Raw genomic sequence first — 19948 nt, 5'->3', positions numbered from 1 at the left:
TGTGGTTTAGGAAATAATTCTTTTAAAATCAGACAGGCACTCCAGGTGAGAGGGAAGCTGGCGTGTCTGGAGCCTGATAAAATCTGTTGCAGTGGAGAGGGCACATAAAGAAGAAAAGACCCCTATTGTCTGTTACTTTAATAAAATATTCTATTTGCATGCTTACTGGGTTGAAACATTGGCCACTATAAACTGTAATCACTGCCGAATACAAAATCAGGTAATTCTGTGGTCTTTTCCTCTTTTTAAAAATAGATAGGGCTTTATCCTGAAATTAGCTATATAAATCATGACTGAAGCTGTTATTGTTCTGCCTTGGCAATAGCCCTGATGTCCTCAACCCATATATTTTTCCAGCAGTACCGTTTCCCTGCTTTAAAAAGAAAACTAAGGGCTGAAAATGCATCCAGCACTTTGCAACTGGGATGTCCAAGCTGGGCAGTCTGGGTGAGATCAGACTGTCTGTGAACTCCGGTGAGCTCAGTGGAGCTATTGATAGTAGCAATGCTTTATTCCCAGCATGCTGTAATGCTGTCAGCAGCTACCACTGACCTTTTATTTCCCATATATTATGCAGAGATTGTGTAAGAACTCAGGAATCTGAAGTTTCGGTGACTTGAGAGGCATCATCTTCTCCCATGCTATATTTTTTTTTTTCCCCTGTAGGAACCACAAATGTAGCAGGTTGGGTTGGGGGATGAGAGGGGTTTCTCAGAGCCGCAGAAATGCAGGACAGAGACTTTCCAAAAGCCTCACAAAATAAGCAGAAGCAACAGAGAAGTACAGGTGGACTTGGGAGAACATCATGGTCAGAACTTAAGGTTTTGCTGGGTTAATTTTAGCTTTGATTGGTCTCCAAAGAGCTTTGCTGTGTTGTTACAAACTTCTGACAGTGTGGGTTTAAAGTGGCCAGGGCAGGGAAAACACAGGGCAGTGCTGATTGATGTTGGTTTTACTGCTTACAGCCACAGAGTTTGAGACTACCTGCACTGAGGATGCCATGCTCCCTCCTAAACATCCCAGGGTTTGCTTTTCCACCTCTTCCTTCACACTGGCAATTGTGTGGTCGAAACTGAATTGTGTTTTCTCTGGATTAGCTCCTGCCCTGACCATAGAGCACCAGTGCCAGCCCCAGACAGGCTTTTGGCAGCCTGAACTGAGGCCAGTATTAACTAAGGAGGGGCAAATCCTCAGTGAACATGAGACCTTCTCTTAGGTGCTGGGCTTTCTTCTATTTCTTGCCTGCTCTCTCTTCCTTATTCCCTTCCTCACTTCATGATTTTCTTTCAAAGGTAGTTTTGCCCTTCCCCAGCACGTTTTCCATGCTATTTAAAGATGCTTCCTGTGCACCATTGCAACGTTACAGAATGATGTTGTATTCTGGCTTTGAATCCTGCCACTTTTATTTCATCATTGAATGGCCATGAAACTAATTAGATACCGTGGGTCAGTATCAGCATGATGAAGGACTCCTGTTGCTTTGTTTTCATTTGCAACTGTTTACCCTTAAGGTCTCTGCATGGCCCTGATGCACTTACAGTTCAGGGTTACATGTGGCTTTATCAGCATCATTCCATTTTGCTAATATACCTGGTGTCCAAGCGGGACCACTTTGGAGACCATCCTGTCCAGTGAAATATTGATTTTTCTACTGCAGTAACTGGAGCAGTGATTTCTCTTTTCCAAACATCTCCCTGTAGACTTAGCCTTTCTCACTGCCTCAGATCTGGGTGACTTACCTGGCTTGTCACTCAGCTCAGGAGAATGATGGGATATTAATGACCAAGAAGGCAGTGTGCCTCTTTGGGAGAGAATTAATGTTTTCCAGCTGAAAGCAAGGTCTTACCTTAATAGATTCTCATGGGTAAGTAGTCTGCTCTATTGAAAGTCTGCAGTCACTCAGAAAGAATCTTATTTGTGCGAATATATGGCATGTTTAGGGTGGAGTTAAGCAGCTTCTTTGGGTTTGAGCTACAAGATTACCTTCAGCATAAGAATTGAGCACAGTGTTCAGAGGCACAGACAAAGGTTAGGCATTTCTTTCAAGCCTGTGGAAAAACTTCACAGCGCTGCTCAAAAATCAGCTTTTATGAAAGAGAAGTGGCAGGCAGCACTCCAGGACTTGCCCATTACTTGTATAGGGCTTTAGGGTGTCTTTCCCTTTTGTGGATATTCAATAACTTTCCTCTAGTCCATGATCTCCAAGGCTGTTGTCAGGGAAGTAGGGGACAAGGTCTATGTTTTGGAAGTGCACACTTGTCACCTTCAATTCAATTCATTCCAGAATTCACTGCAAAGGTGTTGTTTGTTGTAACCTTTGAAAACCTTTGAAAGCATTTACAGCACTTCAAGGGTTGTTAGGAGGAATCTGTACTTTCAGCTGGCATGGCTGTGATCATATTTTTGTACCAACAGTACTTATTGTAGCAGAAGCACTGAGCTTAGTGGGATTTTGTAGGTGAGAGCACATCCTTGAAGGTTTGACTTTAACGTTATCCCTCTTCATGGGTGCTGGGATGTAAATGACAGTGAAATATCCAACCAAGCCTTGCTGTCCTGGTGAAGACAATCTTTCTGGCTATGGCAGGTAGATCACATTCTGCTTCTGCTCAGGACTGACAATGAGGAGAACTGCAGCTATGCCCTGTTATTTAAACTTAGGATCTTTGCAGTTAAGTTGATTTTTCTGTATCTGCACATCAGAGATGCTGCCAGACCTGCCAGGCACTTCACAGTGTCTTCCTGCAGCTGCTTCCTAGGAAATCACGAGGGGATGTGAAACCTCTCATCAGTGTGCAGGACATGTTGCATGTGCAATTTTCACATAAGCCTCAAGAGTTTAAAAGCTGATACAACTTTTTTACTTGCACAGAAAAAGTAGTATCTGACTTGTCTTGGATAAAGCATTTGCAATGAATAGTGAGGAGCAATACAGAGACCTACTGGGAGTTTCCTGACTTTATCCCAGAGGTCATCACACTTCAGTTACAAGTGAATGAATAAAATGAACTTGAAAAGCTCCATTTAATTCTCTGGAGAAAAGGATAAATCTGTCATTAGCAGAAATGAGTGTGCTAATTGTTTGCTTAAATATTCTTTTCCTGAACATTTTGTCTTACAACTGGCAGAGAAGTCATTTAGTCAATGTTACAAAATTCAAATTTAAATTTAAATGAGCCTTGAAATTCAGGAACAGATAGGCAACTCCAACATTCATCTTTTCCTCAGAATGCCAAATTGCACTTGCTACTAGCTGTTGCTGTATCCCTTAAGAGTTTAATCCTTTCCAACCTCGGCAGTTTCCAAAGCTGCAGTTTTTCTGGTAGCTCATTTAAAGGAATTGCTCATTGGAATGTCATCCTCTTCCTGTGTTATCTCCTGTTCAGACTGATGTGTAGATTAACTGTTCCAGCCTTTTATTTGGGTGCTGTGCACATTTAGACTTTTATAACACGCAAACTGGCAAAAATTGTCACGTTGCACAGGAAAATCTATAACCTGTGAGTGAAGCGTGGGCTCTCACCCCAAAGGTGTCTGAGCATCTGAACACTGTGTGAGTTTTTAAGAGTAGAGTTTTGAATGCTTGGGTGAGGTTCCTCTTAGCCATTTGAATCTCAAGAAAATGGCAAAAAGTGAGACTGTAGATGTGTGTAAAAAGCTCTTCACATCACTCATTTCATTGCCCAGTTAGAGGGTCCATTGCTTCTTTTCCACGTGGGATCCCTGTGTATCATCACATACTTTCCCGTGCTTGTTTCCCTGTCTGCATAATCCACCATACCTTTGGCTTTTGGTTTATGAGTTCTTATCTGAAGCTTGAATATTAGTGGTTAGTGACACTATATTTAAGATCCTTCCTCTCTTCCAGTGGAGTCTGCTGCGAGGGCAGTTTAGGTAATGAATTAGATCATCGTCTCAAGAACCTAGTTAAGAAGGCGAATATCTCCTCAGGCTAGTGAAGCAAAATGTAGTTTGGGACTAAAATTGGGTCTGACTGATAATTTGGCAAACTCAGGTCCTCAGCTGTGTGTTGTACTACATATGACAGCAGCCTGCACTTTCCCTAGAGCCACTTCGACTGCTCTGAGGCCTGTTTGGTTCTCTCTGTATGATGTTTGCTGATACCACAAACCTTAATGCTGTTGCTTCATAAATGCACTCCTAAAATCTTAGGGAGGATGTTCCTGTTCCTATCCACTTGTCTTAATGTCTGAAGCCCTTATCTATGTGATCTTGACCTGTTGGAGTGTGTGGCTCGAGGGAGTCTGTGCTGCCCTTTCCTTCCATCACAGTTCCATGACACATGCAACTTAGTTATTCAAGAACCAGGGCTGACAAAGCTTTGCAATAAGACTAAATATTGTGTGCAATATGTATCTTGAATGGAGAGAAATCTGTTCAGCAAATGCCATAGGTTTTTTTGGCTTTGATAGATGTACCCACCACTCATTGTACAAATAAGGCTCCTGGTGCTCGTGGGAAGTTTCACCTCTTTCAAGGTGTAGTCCATTTAAACAGCATGGGTTGAAACACCTTTACCATAAAATGACTTTTCTTCACATGTTCTAGGTGTCATAAAAGTTTGGACATCAACCTCCAGGCACTGGTGTGTGTAGAGTCAGACATGTTACATAGTCAATGAGATGTTGGATTAGGAGTCTGAACAGTGCATAATTATTTTTTCTCTTTCAGACATAAAGAATGAGTTCTTCCAAAGGCAGGCTGCAGGTTGTTACTGCTGGTGTCTTCATTAGTTTTGTAGCATTAGTAAATCTTCCTTGTGTGTACTGAATATTTTTTCTCCAACAGTCTGATATATGGCTCTCCTTGAATTGCACAAAACCCATCTATCCCTTATTCCTGTGAGAAATCACTGTAGCTCTTTAAAACCATAAAGGTCAAAGTTTCAAAGGAGTTCTGGAGAAATCTGTTTTGCTCCCCCCTCCCATCCGAGCCCTTTTCTCAACTGATTAAGATCTCTAATGTTTTATGTCTCCTCCTTCTCTCCTTAATGTGAACAAGTTATTTAGGGTGGAGGTTTTATGGGCTGCTGTGTCAAAAGCTTTAGACAAGTCAGTAAAAAAATGTCCCCAGTGTGTAAAGACCATTATCCATAACCCTGCAAATGTCATCTGTAACTTCGAGCCATAGGGAATCCGTGGAATACAAAGGTTAAAAACCCAGTTGGCGGTTCCCATTAAGGCTGCTGTTCCCTTTATCTGTTCAGCAGAGGGAGATATAGATCTTTAGTGGAATGCTAGTGTTGAGATATATATATATATATATAAAAAAAGTAGTGCAGTTGGTGTGAGTAAGAGATGAAAATCAGTGGCTGAAGCAGGGTATAGTCTTTCCTGCAGAGCTCTGTCAAAATATTTCAAGTGCTGACCTGAAACCCTCTGCTGTCACATCCCTGAGCCTTTCCTTGGTAGAAGGAAAAGTAGAAGGTGCTTATTGTGCTGTTGGTTTTGCCAGAGATTAAATTGAGGCTACCAGACATATTCAATCTAAGCTCAGCTCTTTAATTCAGTTTTCATGGAGTGGACCTTTCTCATGGTGCTCCTTTTATCATCCAGTGTGCTAAACAGAACACTGTTGGGCATTTTCCTTCTTCTCAAAGCTGCGCTCCCTGTTTGTGTAAATGAAAACCTGGGCTGGATTTGTGTTGAATTCCCTAAATATGATTTTTCTTTTGAGGCTGGATTTCTGTTGGATTCCCTAAATCTGATTTTTGGAGGCTGTTGCCCATCATCTGTATTGCAGTGTAGGAAGATGAGATTAAGTTGTCATCCCCAAATACCCAGGTGCCTTCCTCTGCTTTAGAAACTTGCTTTCATCTCCTCGCTTACATCGTGGGCACTGTGGCTTCCTCACTTTAAAGGGTTTTTTTTTTTTTAAGATTTTGCCACCAGCAAAATGAATCATACAGACCTTGCTTAATCTTGTATAGTCTTCTGAGCACACGGGGGAGGCTTTGACCTACAGGGAAAATATCTATTGAATGCTTTTCTGAAGTTCAGTCCCTTTTTTGGGTGGCCGTTGAATGTTTGTCACCTCTCAAGACGGGGTGTGCAGGAGCTCCCCAGGAGTCTGGCACCACTGTGTGTCAGACCACTTGTCTAGACAGAGCTCTGATAGCAAATATAAATGAAGTACAGATTCCCAAATCATCTTGGGCACACATGTGAAATACAAAATAAGGGCATTTTTCCACTTTGCTGCTGTGGACCGGAGCATTGCTTCTAGAAGAGATTGCTGAGATTTCCCCAGGGCAGCAGAAAATGGTTATTCAGAGAAAAAACTGTTCCTTCGCTGCAAAGGAAACTCCAGGTAAAAAGAGGAAAAAGCAAATGCATCAAATGAGTAATTTTGTCTTAGTTATAGAAACAAAGTACTTGCAGTTTCTGCTGGAACAAAAAATTGTGAATACAAAGCCATATCCAGCAAACATTTTAACGTGCCTGTGCTAATGGCTGTGGGGATAAATTTTTCTTGTTTTATTGGAGCTTTTTTGAAAAGGAAAGTATAGACAGGAAAAATAAAAAATACCAGTTAGCTTTACCTGTGCCTGCAGTGTTCTACAGGGAGACATTGGGGTGAAATGGATTTATTTCTGCTGTCTCCTCCTCATGTGATTTGTCATGCTGCAAGAGGCAAAACAGCACACTGCATTCTTCAGCAAGATGCTCCAGATAGTTTTGTCTGCAAAGGTTCTTTGCTTCAGGCTGTATCAAACCCATTTTTAATCTCTTTCCCTTACAGTAAGGGAAATGGTTTGTGCAGAGGGCACTGATGTCAACTCGCTGTTGTTGATATTATCTAATTTCTTCAGAAAATTCTTGTGCTAATTTTTAGTGCAGGGCTTTGTTCCCTTGAATTCAAGTCCACTTTTTCCTGTCCCTAAAGTGTTGTCATCTCTTTTCTTTTCCCAGAGCATCTATTTCCTTTATGTAGTTGAAAATATCACACTGTCTTCTTTCCCAGAAATGGCTTGTGATAGGCCAAAGCCTGCACTGATCATATCCCATCCCAGTATTACTCTGTCAAGTGAGATAAATCTCTTCATAGTGTTTTGTTGGCTGGAAGGCTTCCTCACCATTCTTTGTCAAATGCCCAAATGCCACCCAGCATTTCTGTTGCTATAATAAAGACCCTTTTTTTCCTCCCCACACTTTCTTCTGCCCTAAAAGAGGTACAAGATTAAAAATAGTCTTTTTTTTGTGGTCCCTGCATGAAGGTTCACTTGCCTTGTTGAGTTGGATTATTCCCAAAGATGGAGTGTTCAGCTGTCCTATGTCCCCAGTCTTCTCTCCAGAGCAAGACCTGCATTTGGGTGTTCAAACTGCCTCTCTGCTGCAGGGAAGATTAAATCTCCACCCCAAACTTTTTGAACAAAGCCACCTCAGTCACGTGAAGGTCTGCAAGTGCTGCTGTTTGGTATCCCAGGCTTGGCAGCAGTTACAGTTCAGCATTTCTCAGTGAATTGAAGGAGAGCTAAGGTTGTATGGCAGTGCTTTGTGCCACCCCCACCGTGTGGGTGTAGATAGACAGAACCTGAAAGGTCTGAGCAGCCAGAAACTTGTGCAGCAAAACACAGCCTAAACATTATGCTGTGATGCTGAGAGGTGGGCTAATGCCTTTCTTTCCTTATGTCAATAGAAAAGAGCTTAAGCAAATTCAGATTAAAAACAAGTTCTCCCTAATCCTTTGACATAAAAGCACTTTTCAAGACAGCTGAGGGAAGAGTTTGTAGAATTGTCTTTGGGAGTGCTCAGAGCTTGACTAAGTAGGATTCTTGAATGCAATTATTTAACTTGGAAGTTGAATCCAACTTTGCAGTTCTTCCTTCCCTGTGTGGGCAGTTGGACTGGCTGGATTCCAGAGGTTCCATCCAACGTACAGTATTCCGTGACTTTCAGGGCCCTGGAGCAAAAATGGATTTTTAACAGAAATTGCATTCTATGTAGGATTAAGTTTCAGTTTGAGCTTCCCCATAATTAAATCCTGAGTTGTCTTTTTACCAGCCTTTGATATCTCTGCCTTGGCAGGGAGGCTCCGTTTCCTCGTGCACGGGTATGTGGAAGATCCACTGGAGAGGTTCCACTTTCTCATTAATAGCCTCTTAGTTTGTCTCTGAGTAACTGCAGCTTGGGACATGGCTTTTGTAGGTCTCCTCTCAAATTAAAGAAATGTTCTCAAGCATTTAATTTTCAAGGTCCGGGTTCCAATAGCAGCTGTCTGTCTTTCCGCAGGTGTTTGAGAAAGCAGCACTTGTTTACATGGCCCTTGTTCAGGTTTCTCTAAGGACCAAAGCATGTAATGTGCCAAGTCATCTTCAGTGTACTCTATTGCAGAACAGTGATTTGAGTTTATTTTTAAATCAGGATGTTTTTCCCTTTTATCTCCTTCCTCTTTCTCCTCACTAAGAGAAGAAGAAAAGTTTTTTCTTTTTCCCGGTGAAAACTGAGGTTTCATGTGAGCCTCCTGGTTCTGTTTCCATTTTTAGTCCAGCCAAAGACTTTACCTCAGAGGATTCCTTTTTTTACAGCAAGAAATCACACTGAGCCTGGCTGAGAAAGAGACTTTTGCTTAACCCATCTTGATGTTAAAGTTCTTTTGTTCTACTGCTTGTTTATCCATGTTCAACAAATATTGAAGATTACTTGTCCCCTCTTGCATGACATACCACTTAGGGGAATAACAATGGGTACTCTTCCCTTTCACCCAGAGACACTCAAAACAAGCTTTGATTTGAACCACTGGACTCTGGACACTTGAAGGCATAAGGATGTGATTATATTTTCCTGCTAAGCAAGTTGCCTGGATACAATCCTAGGTAGCTCTGAAAGCTTCATTCTGTCCACTCTGTGAGCTGAGTGATCTTGCTTACACTTGGTATACAAAGGAGAAATGAGTGAAAGATCAATTTTTACAGGTAGATGTTTAAATATAAATAATTGGATTTCAGCTAACCCCTGCAATGTTTATTGAGTGATGCAGGCTTCCTTCAGGATCTCTGAAATAACTTTTTTTAACCGTTGACAGTAAAAAATGAAATGCTACAAAATCATGCTTCTCGTCTTTCATTCAGATGAAAGGCATTTTGTGGGCTTGTTTTATCCCCTTTTATTTTGTTGCTCTTTTAGTTTCTCCAGGATAATCTAATTGGTGGTGAGCAGAGGTATCTTGCACCAAATTTGCTCTGACTCTGTCTTGTTAAACAAGTCATTTAAATACACCTCTCAGGCTATAAAAGTCTCCTACTCTTACTTCTGATGTACAGTTTCATGGACAAAAACAAGGCAGCTTTGATCCAAGCTTGGAGTTCGTATAGAGGAAAACAAATAGATGAAGATGAGGGAACCATAAGCTGAGAATTACTCATGAATTACTAGATGCAACAAATCAGATCATCATGGTCAGAGAAGCACAAGAGAGACATTAAAGATTAGGCTCCAGCCTGGGCTTCTGTTTTAGTAAAACTTCTGTAGCATGAGCGTGCAGGACTGCAGGCTGTAGCCAGAGCATTAATGTATGAAATTATTTTGACCTTTAAGTTTGATATTGAAGATCTGTTTTATTTTTTTAAAGAAGTCCAAAATGTGCTTAGATCACAGAATACTTCTACCAGACTACTTAAATAACATCTGTCTGCCTGCCCCAACAGCTTTGGGTTTTGAATACAGGCATCTTGTCTGTAATATTCATCTGCTGTGTAACAATGAGCACCACTTGTATTTTCAAGTCTAGAAGCACTGAAAAACCCAAGTAATGTAAATTACTTATTTTGTTAATGGATCAATAATCTAAATATTGAACAGTTGAGAAAGGTGCATTTTTAAGTGATTGAAATAAGAAAAATGGGCATTGATTCTCCAGCAATTTAGTTTTCCAGAGGAGAGCCACAGAACCTTTGTATGCAGCTCTTGGGGCTTTCTAGTTGTTACATCCTTTGAATATAAAACTGTTGCATTGCAGGTAAATTTTTGTTTTGCTGTCCTTGGCTTCATGTCCCTTTGAGAAAGTGGTCCTTGGTCAAGAAAAGCCTTGAGGGGGTCTTGTGAATTAGCTTATGCTGGTTCATGTTCATGGTGAAGGTGGGGGAAGCACATGACCTGGAAGATGAATGTTACCTGGAATTGCTGGGTACCTGGAGAGCTGGATTGCTCTGCTCTCTGCTTTCTGTGTGCTGGTACTCAGGGAAAGGTAAAATTGCTGCTGGGTGATGCTCTTTCCTAACCTGTGCTGCTCTTTGTGGAGCTGCTGCTCATCAGTACCCAGTAAGAGCTTTACAACAGGGGGTGTTGAACCCAAAGCCTGCTTGTAACAGCTTTTTTCTGAATGTTATTAACAAATCTAAGTGTAAGAAAAATCCCTTCTGGAGAAAACAGGCTGTCCTTTTTCTATTTTGTTTAAGCAACTGAAATCCAAGATCAGTTCTGTTTTTCTAAACAATTCTGAGATTAGCCAAGGTGCTGCTGGCTCCATTAGCAATTCCCAGCTCTTTTTAAAAAAAAAATTCTTAAACCTGATTTCCTATGACTATGTAATCACATCATCAGCTCATTTGCTGCATCCCCACCCCTGCAACCGAGCTGAATCCAAGAACTGAGACTGAGGAGGTGCTGATCTCTTCACCTTGTTCATCACAAACCCATCCCTTTCTTTTGCCCTGTTCCTGCCGGCTGGAGCCTTGTGAATTTATGAGCTGCTGAGCAGTGAGGGATGCCATCCTTTGCTGACACGGGTTATATTTGCTGAAGAGGTGGCGAGAGCTCTCGGAAGTTTGGAGAAGTCTGAATTCTTGATGAGTTGTCACTAGATGGCTCAAAGGTGAAGGCAGCGGCATCTTAAGGGAAGTAAACTGAGCGTTCTGGAAAAGCGCTATTTAAAAACTCAGGCTTGTGGTCAGGCACCTCTCAGCAGCAGTGGCAGAGCTTAGCTGCCCTTTTTGCCTTCTGGGATCACTTAAAAATATATATATATAAAAAAGAAAATATGACCTGCCAGCAAACATTTGAATTCAGAAGGTGCAGCAGCAGAATTCTGTCGTGCTCAGCTTCTGCAGTGACGTTGAGCTAGACGAGAATTGCTCTGGAGTGTTTAATTTGTTATGGTATAATATACATGTTCTTTCCCGTTATTTCATAAATATTTAAATTAAGCCTGAACGCAGAACAAAAGGGATCTGCTGCTGCCCAAGGGTTGGGCATGAGGCTTTTCACTGTGCAATTGTCAATTCCAAGATGAAATTGTTCTAAGTGAGTTTTCTGGTCAGGGTGAAAACTGTAGAGCTAAAAAAATTGCAGAAGTACGATTTTAATGCTAATTTTGAGGAGCAAACGAGGAGCAAATACTCCTGTGTAAATACCCCTGTGTTGCTGGTTAGCAGTGGAGTACACTCCATGGTCTGCCAGGGGTGCCAAGGGTAGGAGCCAGTGGTGGGATGCTGGATGAGCTTACAGGCTCTTGTGGAGTTCAGAAAGTGTTTGATTCCCCTCATTGCCCACTCCATTTTCCTTTTCCTTATTTCCTCCATTCCATTTCCTCACCTTCAGCTGAGAATAGTTAATTCTCTGAGCTTTCCAGAGCACCCTGCTGCCTCACCTCAGACATCCTGGTGTGCCAGGGATGCTACCCATCCCAAACAATTTCAGCTAATCCAACCCCACCAGGCAAAGCTGCTGCTGGGGTACCTGGGAGTTGTATTTTTCTCATTTAACTTCACTTTTGGGCTCTTTGCTTCCTCAGCAGATGGCATTTTTATCATGTTTTTGCAAAGTCCATATGGCCTACAAGAGAGAGTATCTCTCTTGATTGTAAAACATGACCACCTGTTCTGATTTTAATGAATGCAGCGAGCATCCGTCTTCATATATCTACTTAAAAATAGCTGCTTCAATTGAATTAAAAAAAAAAAAAAAAACAAAACTCAATTGGGCACCAACACTTCGTCTGCTGAAATAATCAATTAATAATTAAGTGGCTAATTTTAGAACCCACTGGCCTTGCCCATTCCCTCGGACTCGTGGTGATGAGAGCAGACAGTGATTGATTGCCCTGCCGATGCCGGGAGGCTCACGCGGGGCTGGGGCCAGATGCCGGCGGGCTTCGAGCTGTTTATTGGGATATTTAGAAGGTGAATGCAGCTTCGTGGCTCTGCACTGCAAATGCACTTGTCTTCCCTGCTGCTGCTCTCTCCTCTCTGCGTTGCTCACACGCAGCCATCCGCAGGTACCCCTTTCCCTGCCGCCTTCTGAAGGATAAAATCTGGTGCTTAAAAAGGTGCCCTAATGATGGGCCAGCTGGAGAGGACGTTGAAACTGTAAGCAAAAATAGACTTGAAAGGCTTATCCACTAACTGGCTCTTAATAGAAAGCCCTGCTAGAATCATTGTGCTCATTAAAATAACAATTGCCAGTTAACTGTTTCACAGCTCCCACAGGCCTGCTGTATGGATGAGAAACTATGGAGTTTTTTGGCTCGAGCTTTCAGAGAAATAGAAGGGACCAAGACGCCCAAATCTTGTTAGAGGAGTGTTGATGCTTAATTCAAAGTCCCTTTGAAAAGTAGCTCCTTATTCAATAAGCCTGATGTGACATCATCTTGCTCTAGAGCTAATTAAAGTACCCAAATGCTAGGAGCACACTGGGATTTTGGTTGGTTAGTGTTGTTCAGAAGTTAAATATTTCAGAGGTGAAAGACACAGGAGCTGTTTGAAAGAATGTTTTGGGTAAGGAGTGCTGGATTTCCACACAGAGGCGTAGTTTGGCAGTGTAAGTGGTGTAAAAAACTTGACTTGGTGCAGCTGCTTGGAGCGTCTGCTGTTACACCTTGAGGAGGGACAGAGCCAGAAATCCTTCCCAGAGAAGTGTCTGAGCCTGTCATATGGAAGAAAGTAAGGTGCTAGAAGCAGTGAGAGGGGAAGGCAACTTGCCTGCTCACCTTGTTTTACTGAAGGTGTTTCTGACACCTTTCCCCCACCCTGCCATAGCCACCAATTAGCCTCTTACTGGGGGGAGGAGCTCTCCTTGCTGGTCTGGTGGTGGTTGCTGTAGCCTGATCGATGTTAATCCAGTTATCTCTCAAACCACATGGGATTTTGAGACAGCAGGTCTCAGCTGTACAAACACCCCGCTTTGAAATGCTGTGTAAATACAAAACCAGCCATAGCTATTGGCATTTAAATTCATTTCTATGTAATCTTTGTGATAAACTCCCACTGGTGGGATGTTATTTCAGTGGGAGGAGGGTCAGAGCAGTTTTCAGCTGATGTCTTGGTATCTGCCACTTGCTTGGTAAGAATGGTGTCCAACTTGGCTTCCTTGTGTGTGTGTGGCCTTCCCTCCCTGCACATCCAGAATAGCAAGGGATAATTAAATGAAGTTCAACATTAAAGGCTGAAAGTTGCAAAGGGAGAAGCATATTAACCTCGTTGAGCTGGAAAGAGCACTGGGAGGGTGTATGAGGCCTGGGTCCCAGGGGGCTTTATCTTCTTATTTTTCTGTTTTCTTGGGAATTGACATTTAATTGTGCAGAAAAGAAAATGTATCACTAAGTCTGCTGCGATCCCTATTATGTAGTTGTGGCACTGTGGAATATCTGTGAATTAAATCTTAAGAAGAACTGGAATTTAGTCTGTTCCCTCAGTAGCAGAAATGCAAATTTTTTCTTGATTGGTAATAAAGTCAAAGGAGAGAAGCAAAAAACAAAACTATGAAGGTTATCCATCTAGAGCAAGCATGACAAATTTAATCCCTTTTTTCCCACAATCCAATTAAAGTAGCAGACTGAGTTTTTAGCCTGGAGTTCTCCAACAGTTTTCCAATAGGGGACAGCTTGAGGAGGGAGAAGAGGGTGCTGGGAATTAGCACTGGCAATTGGAGTGGCTGGGCAGGGAGCCGAAAAGGCAGGAGGGAGAAGTGAGAGTCCTTTTAGCTGTTGCCTTGAATATGTGTCCCATGGGGGTTGCAGGAGGCCACATGTGCAGGCACACACATGTGAATGCACCTCTTCCCCTCACTGACTCTGTGAAAGGCTGCGTGGACCCTTCTGGCCTGAATTTTGGGGCTGTTCCAAGCCTTCTTAAACGCTCCTTTGCTGTAGTGCAGACTGTTCACCCGAGACAAGGCTTGGAGCGAGACGTGGAAGCTGCAGGCAGGATTTTATTGCCAATATTAGAGATTACATGCACCCTTCCCAACTGAGGAAATGTTGCCCCTTTTCTCCCTCATCCCCAGATCACTGTGTTCACTACTACGACCTTCGCAACACTAAGCAGCCCATCATGGTGTTCAAAGGGCATCGCAAGGCAGTGTCCTACGCCAAATTCGTGAGCGGGGAAGAAATCGTCTCTGCGTAAGTACTGCCTTCTGTGGGGGCTAAAAACTTGGTAGCCCTTGCTTTGAGTCGCTCTTTGGGGCCACTGAGCGAGTTCACCTGCGGGGGTGGGTGCTCTCACTGGCTGCTATGCTTTTGGCAAACAGAGCGCTGCTTTTCTCTAAGACAAAAATAGAAACTCGTTCCTGGTGTCACTCGGCTCTGCTCTGTCTTGTGGAGCTAAAATGCTTAAGAGGAATGTGAAGGCAACTAGATGTGGCTCCTGTCTGCCAGCCCCGACTTTGGGAAGCTGCAGGTGGACTCTCCTCTTGCTGTGTGGGCTGAGGATGCTCCTGAGCAGAGCTCTGCTATAGAGAAGGCTGCTGGCAGAGCCCTGGGGACAATAATCTGCAGTAAAACACAGCTGATGAGTGACAGAAGCGATCAAATGGTACTGCTATGTCTGAAGAGGAGGTTTAGCCTGAAAGCAACTCCAGTAGGACTGACTTTGATGTGTTCTCTGGTAATTTTATTATCTGCTCTGTGAAGGCCCTTTTTAGGATAATGTTTAGGTTAGAAAGTAAACAAGGAGGAGCTGTGTTTTGTGGTCCTAATGGCATGTAGCTTTTCAGCCAGGGCAGACCATAGGTCTGCTGTGGAGGCCCTGAGGAACAATATTCTCCAGCTTCTGTTCACTTACATGGCCACATGTGTCTGCCCCAAAGCCAGATGTGGCTGCCTCGGTTCTAGGTAGGTTTTCAGTCACATGATCTGACAGACACACAGTGAAAGGCTGGAATAACTTAGCTGTGAGTCTCTTCAGCAAACCAGAGGTGAGCCCCTCTTACACAGTGAGGAAGGTGCAAGAGACTTTGGGGGGCTGCAGGGGGATCTTTGATCTTAACACCCTTGTGTATAACACCTGAGGGCAGCAGGGATGGATCACAGGGGTGGATCTAGTCCCAGGAAGTAACCCTATTGCCTTATACTAGTGATTATCCAGCCTGACTCTATGCTGTGTTTTCACACAGTTTGCCCTAGAAGCCTGGAGATGAAACAAGCATTTTAAGGTGTATTCAGGCTGCTAGGGAGTTACTCTGAGCTGAGCTGTGAGATGAAAGATTCCCCAGTGATTTCTGGTACTGTTTATATTTAATCAGCTCCTCTCTTCTTATTTCCATTAGTGTTATAACTCTGTAAGGCTGCAAATTTATACCTAGAACATAGGGAAAATTAAATTTAATGCTTTGAACCAAATCTGCGTAAGAGAAAGTGTTTAATAGAAGCAGGCAGAGGCTGGGAAAGTTTTACAGCCATAATCAAGTGGAGCATCATTTGTGGGATGTTTTAGGACAGAGTGGCCCTGTCCTGCTTAGGCCAACCTTCTCAGAAAGCTTATCCCAAAGTTCTGAGAGGCATATCGATAGAGCTGTCAGACTTGGACAGGCAACAAGAGGATGAGGGGACTAACTGAAAGGTTCACCTACCTTTTCCTGTGTGAACAGGGAGAAATGTCAGAGCAGATTATTTTTCCTGTCTTTCTTTCGCAGACCGAGGAGACAGCAGTAGTGGCTCTCAAAAATCAAGCACTGATTTCTTTTAAGAAAAAATTATATTCAGATTCTCTAGATTTCTAGCTAAAGCTGTTTTATGGATTGCATTGATTTACTTTGCCTTGTAGAGTTAGGTTTTGACCTCAAGAGTGTTCAGAACTGCCTGGTATTTAGCATAACACATTGATTGCAGTGCTGATTTACAGAGAGACAGATCTAACAGAGCAGCACATCCATGATGTTTTTTTGGAGAGGGTATGAAACCAGAAGAGCAGTGTAACACCAGCAGGATCAATGGCCTTTTCCTTTTATCCTTGCAGTCCAAGGGTGGATAACTTTCTTCTTTCATGGCATGCTCATCCTAAGCAATGCAAACGTGGCTAGAGCTTGATGGGAATTTGTTAACAGTAAAAAGATTCCATTAGTAATGGACTTAAGTGTTTTTATTTTAATGAAGAGACCTAGAATGTATGCCACTAAAATATAGAGGTTAAGTGCCTATATATCTGAGGTCTTGCTGATGGGTTAGCTAATAGCAGCAGCTGTCACAGGAATCTGACAGCTTGTAGACCAGGGATTAGTCTTTTGCTGCTTTACCCTGCCTGCAGAAAAGTTTAGTTTCCAGGCGACTCTGAAGCTTTTAAAAGCAGCATTTTGAAAATACAACTGTCCTAATAGCACAGAGGGCACCTCCTTGTACTTGTGGGCCAAAAAAGCAGCAGTATGCACCTTTTTGCCCTCTCTGAGCTGTGCTGCTCCTGTAATGGTAAGGACAACAGAAGGAAGAGTGAGCAGCAGTGTAGGGCAGGGACAGACCTGGAACAAGCATCAGGCAGAGAAGCTGAATGCTCTTTTTTTAGGCCTCCTCACTTGAGACCTGGGGTAAAGAATGCACTCCTGCTTAAGTCACAGTATTACAGATAAAATTCATGCCTCCATTCTGATCTGACCTCATACTATTATTACAAATGACTAACAAATCTTGCTACAGCTCCCTTATCGCTCCTTTGTCATTCCAGCTGTCATTGAGGACTGAGATAAGGGTTTTGCAGGATAGCACAAGGTGCATCTCTTCTCTTTTGTGCTATATTTTTAGGTAAATGGGACACTGGTGCAGGGCTAATGTCTTACGTCATTGGTAATATTTGATGGATATTGGGTGGCTTGTTTTTTTTTTCCTTTCAGCTCTAAATACTCAGAAAGCAGCAAGGTTGTGTGGCACGACCTGCATGAGGGGAGCATTGCCCACTTCCCCTCCCTCCCACCCAGGAGGTTGACAGGTCCTGCTCCCAATCTCTTTCAAATTTAAGATCAGAACAGCACTAACCCTCTTCTCAAAAAGGCTTCATGGGGCTCCAGTTCCACCACATCACCATTAGTTCCCCAACTGTGGAACGTATTTTAAGTCAGTGAGTGCCAGACTTTCAGAGCAAAATGTAATCAGTGATTGCTAGAGAAAAATGCCTGTGAAGTGAGAGATGTTCATGTCCCCTCAGCTTTAAGGGAACAAATTAATCCTGTATCTCCTGGAAACATGGGATCTTCCTGTTGAAGTTGAGCTCTGCCTGGCAGAGGAGACCACCTCCCTTCTTTTTACCAAAGACAAAATGTTTGCTCACAGTAAACAAAAACATTTTGAAGGCAGGTATGTTTGCATGCAGGGAAACCACAGAAAACAACAATGTTTATTTAATCCCAACAGATTTTTTCATACTTTGAATAGTAATATTTAGCTTCGCCGCCAAGGTGAAAAAAGTAGAAGCTTCAGGTGTGTATCCCTGGAGTCTCAATTACACATGAGAAAACCAGATCAATTTAATGCTGACAGCAACTCTGAGCCCCCAGGTTTTTCTATGCTGCTGCTTGGTATTGGGCAAGAGGAGGAAAACATGCTTCAGGGCAGCTGGAGAGGGAGGAGACTGCTTCCTACCCGAGTTATGGAAAGACATGAATGACAGTTGCAGCCAGCATGGAGAAGGGAGCAGATTTTATTCATGCTATAAAGGTTTAAAAAATCAATAAATTCAGTGTGTCCTGGATCTGTGAGGATCTGGAGGAGGCAGTGATGGCCCAAAGGCCATACAGTTCAGTGGAGGGCTCTGCAACTGAAGGGAGAAAGGAAGAGTAATACTTCAGGGAAGTTTTTATTCAAACATGTAATGGGTTTTGACAGGCTTTTAAAATAATGTGATACCTTTCTGAGCTCAGGCTGAGCTGCATGTGATTGAAAGTGGGATAAATGTCCTGGAGTGCACTAAGGCTTCCTACGTTTCCATTGCAAGTAGGGTGTTAAGGTGCAGTGTGGCAAGGGAGGAGTTCCTGCCGTATGGCAGCAGGGTAACTTCAGGAATTGTTTTCAGGTCAACAGACAGTCAGCTGAAGCTGTGGAACGTAGGGAAGCCTCACTGCTTGCGCTCCTTCAAGGGTCACATCAACGAGAAGAACTTTGTAGGGCTGGCGTCCAACGGAGACTACATTGCCTGTGGTGAGTAGAGCAGCCATCCCGACATCCTAATGGGATTCCTCAGAGCTGGGGCCCCTCCAGTTCCAAAGCACACCAGCACTTGTGCTGTGTGGCTGCGTGGGCTTTTTAATAGAGAATTATTCTGAACTTCCACCCTCCTTCCCTTGCCAGGGAATAGCGTGAGCAGCCCTGTCCTAGGGGGGTCTATAGTTGGTTTTCTTCTGTTTCAGATGAGTTGTTTGTATATGATGATTCAGACCTGCTTGTCATCAAAATCAACCACTAATGTAATTGCTGTTGATATGACTTACGTCTTTCAAGCTTAACAACTGGCACATCCTCCTGCATCACCAGTAGCCTGGGCCACAAGAGAGTCCTGTGCTTGTCACTTAGTGCAACATTCTGCGTGCTGGAGCAGTAGCAAACAGCTCCTTAGAAGACTGAATCATCAGTTACCCCGTTGGCTGTTCCTGTCCTTTCCCTGCTTAAGCTGGTCTGTGGAAGCTGTGTAAATCCACAGGTCTTGGTGGGAAAGCAGTGACAGGCTGATGGCTGTGGGATGAGCAGGACAGCTGTGCCAGCACTGAAGGGAGGACCCTACTTAGCTTGTGTGTTCTCTGATTTCTGTGCAGCTTGCAAGGCAGGAGTCAGGATGGATTTCTAAATAAAGCCTGCACAGACTAGTCTCTCTTGCTTAAGCCTCCACAGACCAAACTGTCATACTTGATTATGGCAGGCAGAACTTTGACAGTGCTATCCGCCTTTGAGCTGTGACACCGAGCGGGCTGGGTGCAGCGGTGTTTCATGTGGTAGCGTAGATGCTCTGCTCAAAATGCCCTGAGGAAGTTATGGGGGGGTTGTCAGGATCCTGTAGGTTTTGCAAGTGTGCTGCATACTGCAGTTGTCTTATAATAAAACCTGGTCCTGTTATTAAGCATGCTGGAAGTTTGCTGCAGAGCACTCCCAGTTGTCAGGGCACCACAAGCCTGATGATAACTACAAGGAGGAAATGTCTGGTCTTGTCTTAAGCAATGGAAGAGCTAAGAACCCTTATTTCTGTTCCTGCTACCAGAACCTAATCTTGTATATTTTTATTTTTTTTTTATTTCTAGGAAGCGAAAATAATTCCCTGTACTTATACTATAAGGGCCTCTCAAAGACACTGCTGACATTCAAGTTTGATACAGTCAAAAGTGTCCTGGACAAGGACCGGAAAGAAGATGACACAAATGAGTTTGTGAGCGCCGTGTGCTGGAGGGCACTACCAGATGGGGTAAGCTTTCTGCTAGGGTGCAGAAGGAATGCCTCCTGCTTCCTCACAAGACAGCATTGCTGAGGGTTTGACTGGTATTTCACTTGGTATTTTCCCATCTTTGGGAAAACTATGGGTGTTGCAGATCAGCGTGAGAACATGAATATCTGCAGGGTAACTGAAGTGCTGGGGGAGAAGGGACTGCTGTGCTCTTAACTCTTCCATCTGGGTGTTTGAATTCCTCTACATGGCATCTGAAATCCCAGAAGCAACAGAGGATTTCTGGCACTCGGTTGTGGGGTTTTTTGGGTGCATTAATGGGGTTTTTGTTGCTTTAGTGGTGGCAGCTGCAGATACTCA

General features: G+C 43.3%; 1 protein-coding gene and 1 long non-coding RNA gene across 2 annotated transcripts in view; one reads left to right on the top strand and one right to left on the bottom strand.

The window, feature by feature from the left end:
- COP1 (COP1, E3 ubiquitin ligase) overlaps positions 1–19948 on the top strand; it is a 123125-nt gene that overhangs the window by 71893 nt on the left and 31284 nt on the right. Inside the window, exons 16-18 of the mRNA XM_027694763.1 lie at positions 14241–14358; positions 18233–18357; positions 19449–19609. Of these exons, the coding sequence (XP_027550564.1) occupies positions 14241–14358; positions 18233–18357; positions 19449–19609 (404 nt within the window). The remainder of the gene's footprint in view (positions 1–14240; positions 14359–18232; positions 18358–19448; positions 19610–19948) is intronic.
- On the bottom strand, positions 2086–4279 carry LOC113973080. Its single transcript, XR_003536122.1, has 2 exons — positions 4133–4279; positions 2086–2755 (listed from the first exon to the last, which is right to left on the bottom strand). It is a non-coding gene; the product is annotated as an uncharacterized LOC113973080 (long non-coding RNA).

The sequence above is a fragment of the Neopelma chrysocephalum genome, unplaced genomic scaffold (assembly GCF_003984885.1).
Source record: "Neopelma chrysocephalum unplaced genomic scaffold, ASM398488v2 Primary Assembly neopelma1_98, whole genome shotgun sequence".
NCBI classification, from domain to species: Eukaryota; Metazoa; Chordata; class Aves; order Passeriformes; family Pipridae; genus Neopelma; species Neopelma chrysocephalum.
The sequence above is the reverse complement of the archived record's forward strand: the minus strand, read 5'-3'. Positions and strand labels throughout refer to the sequence as shown.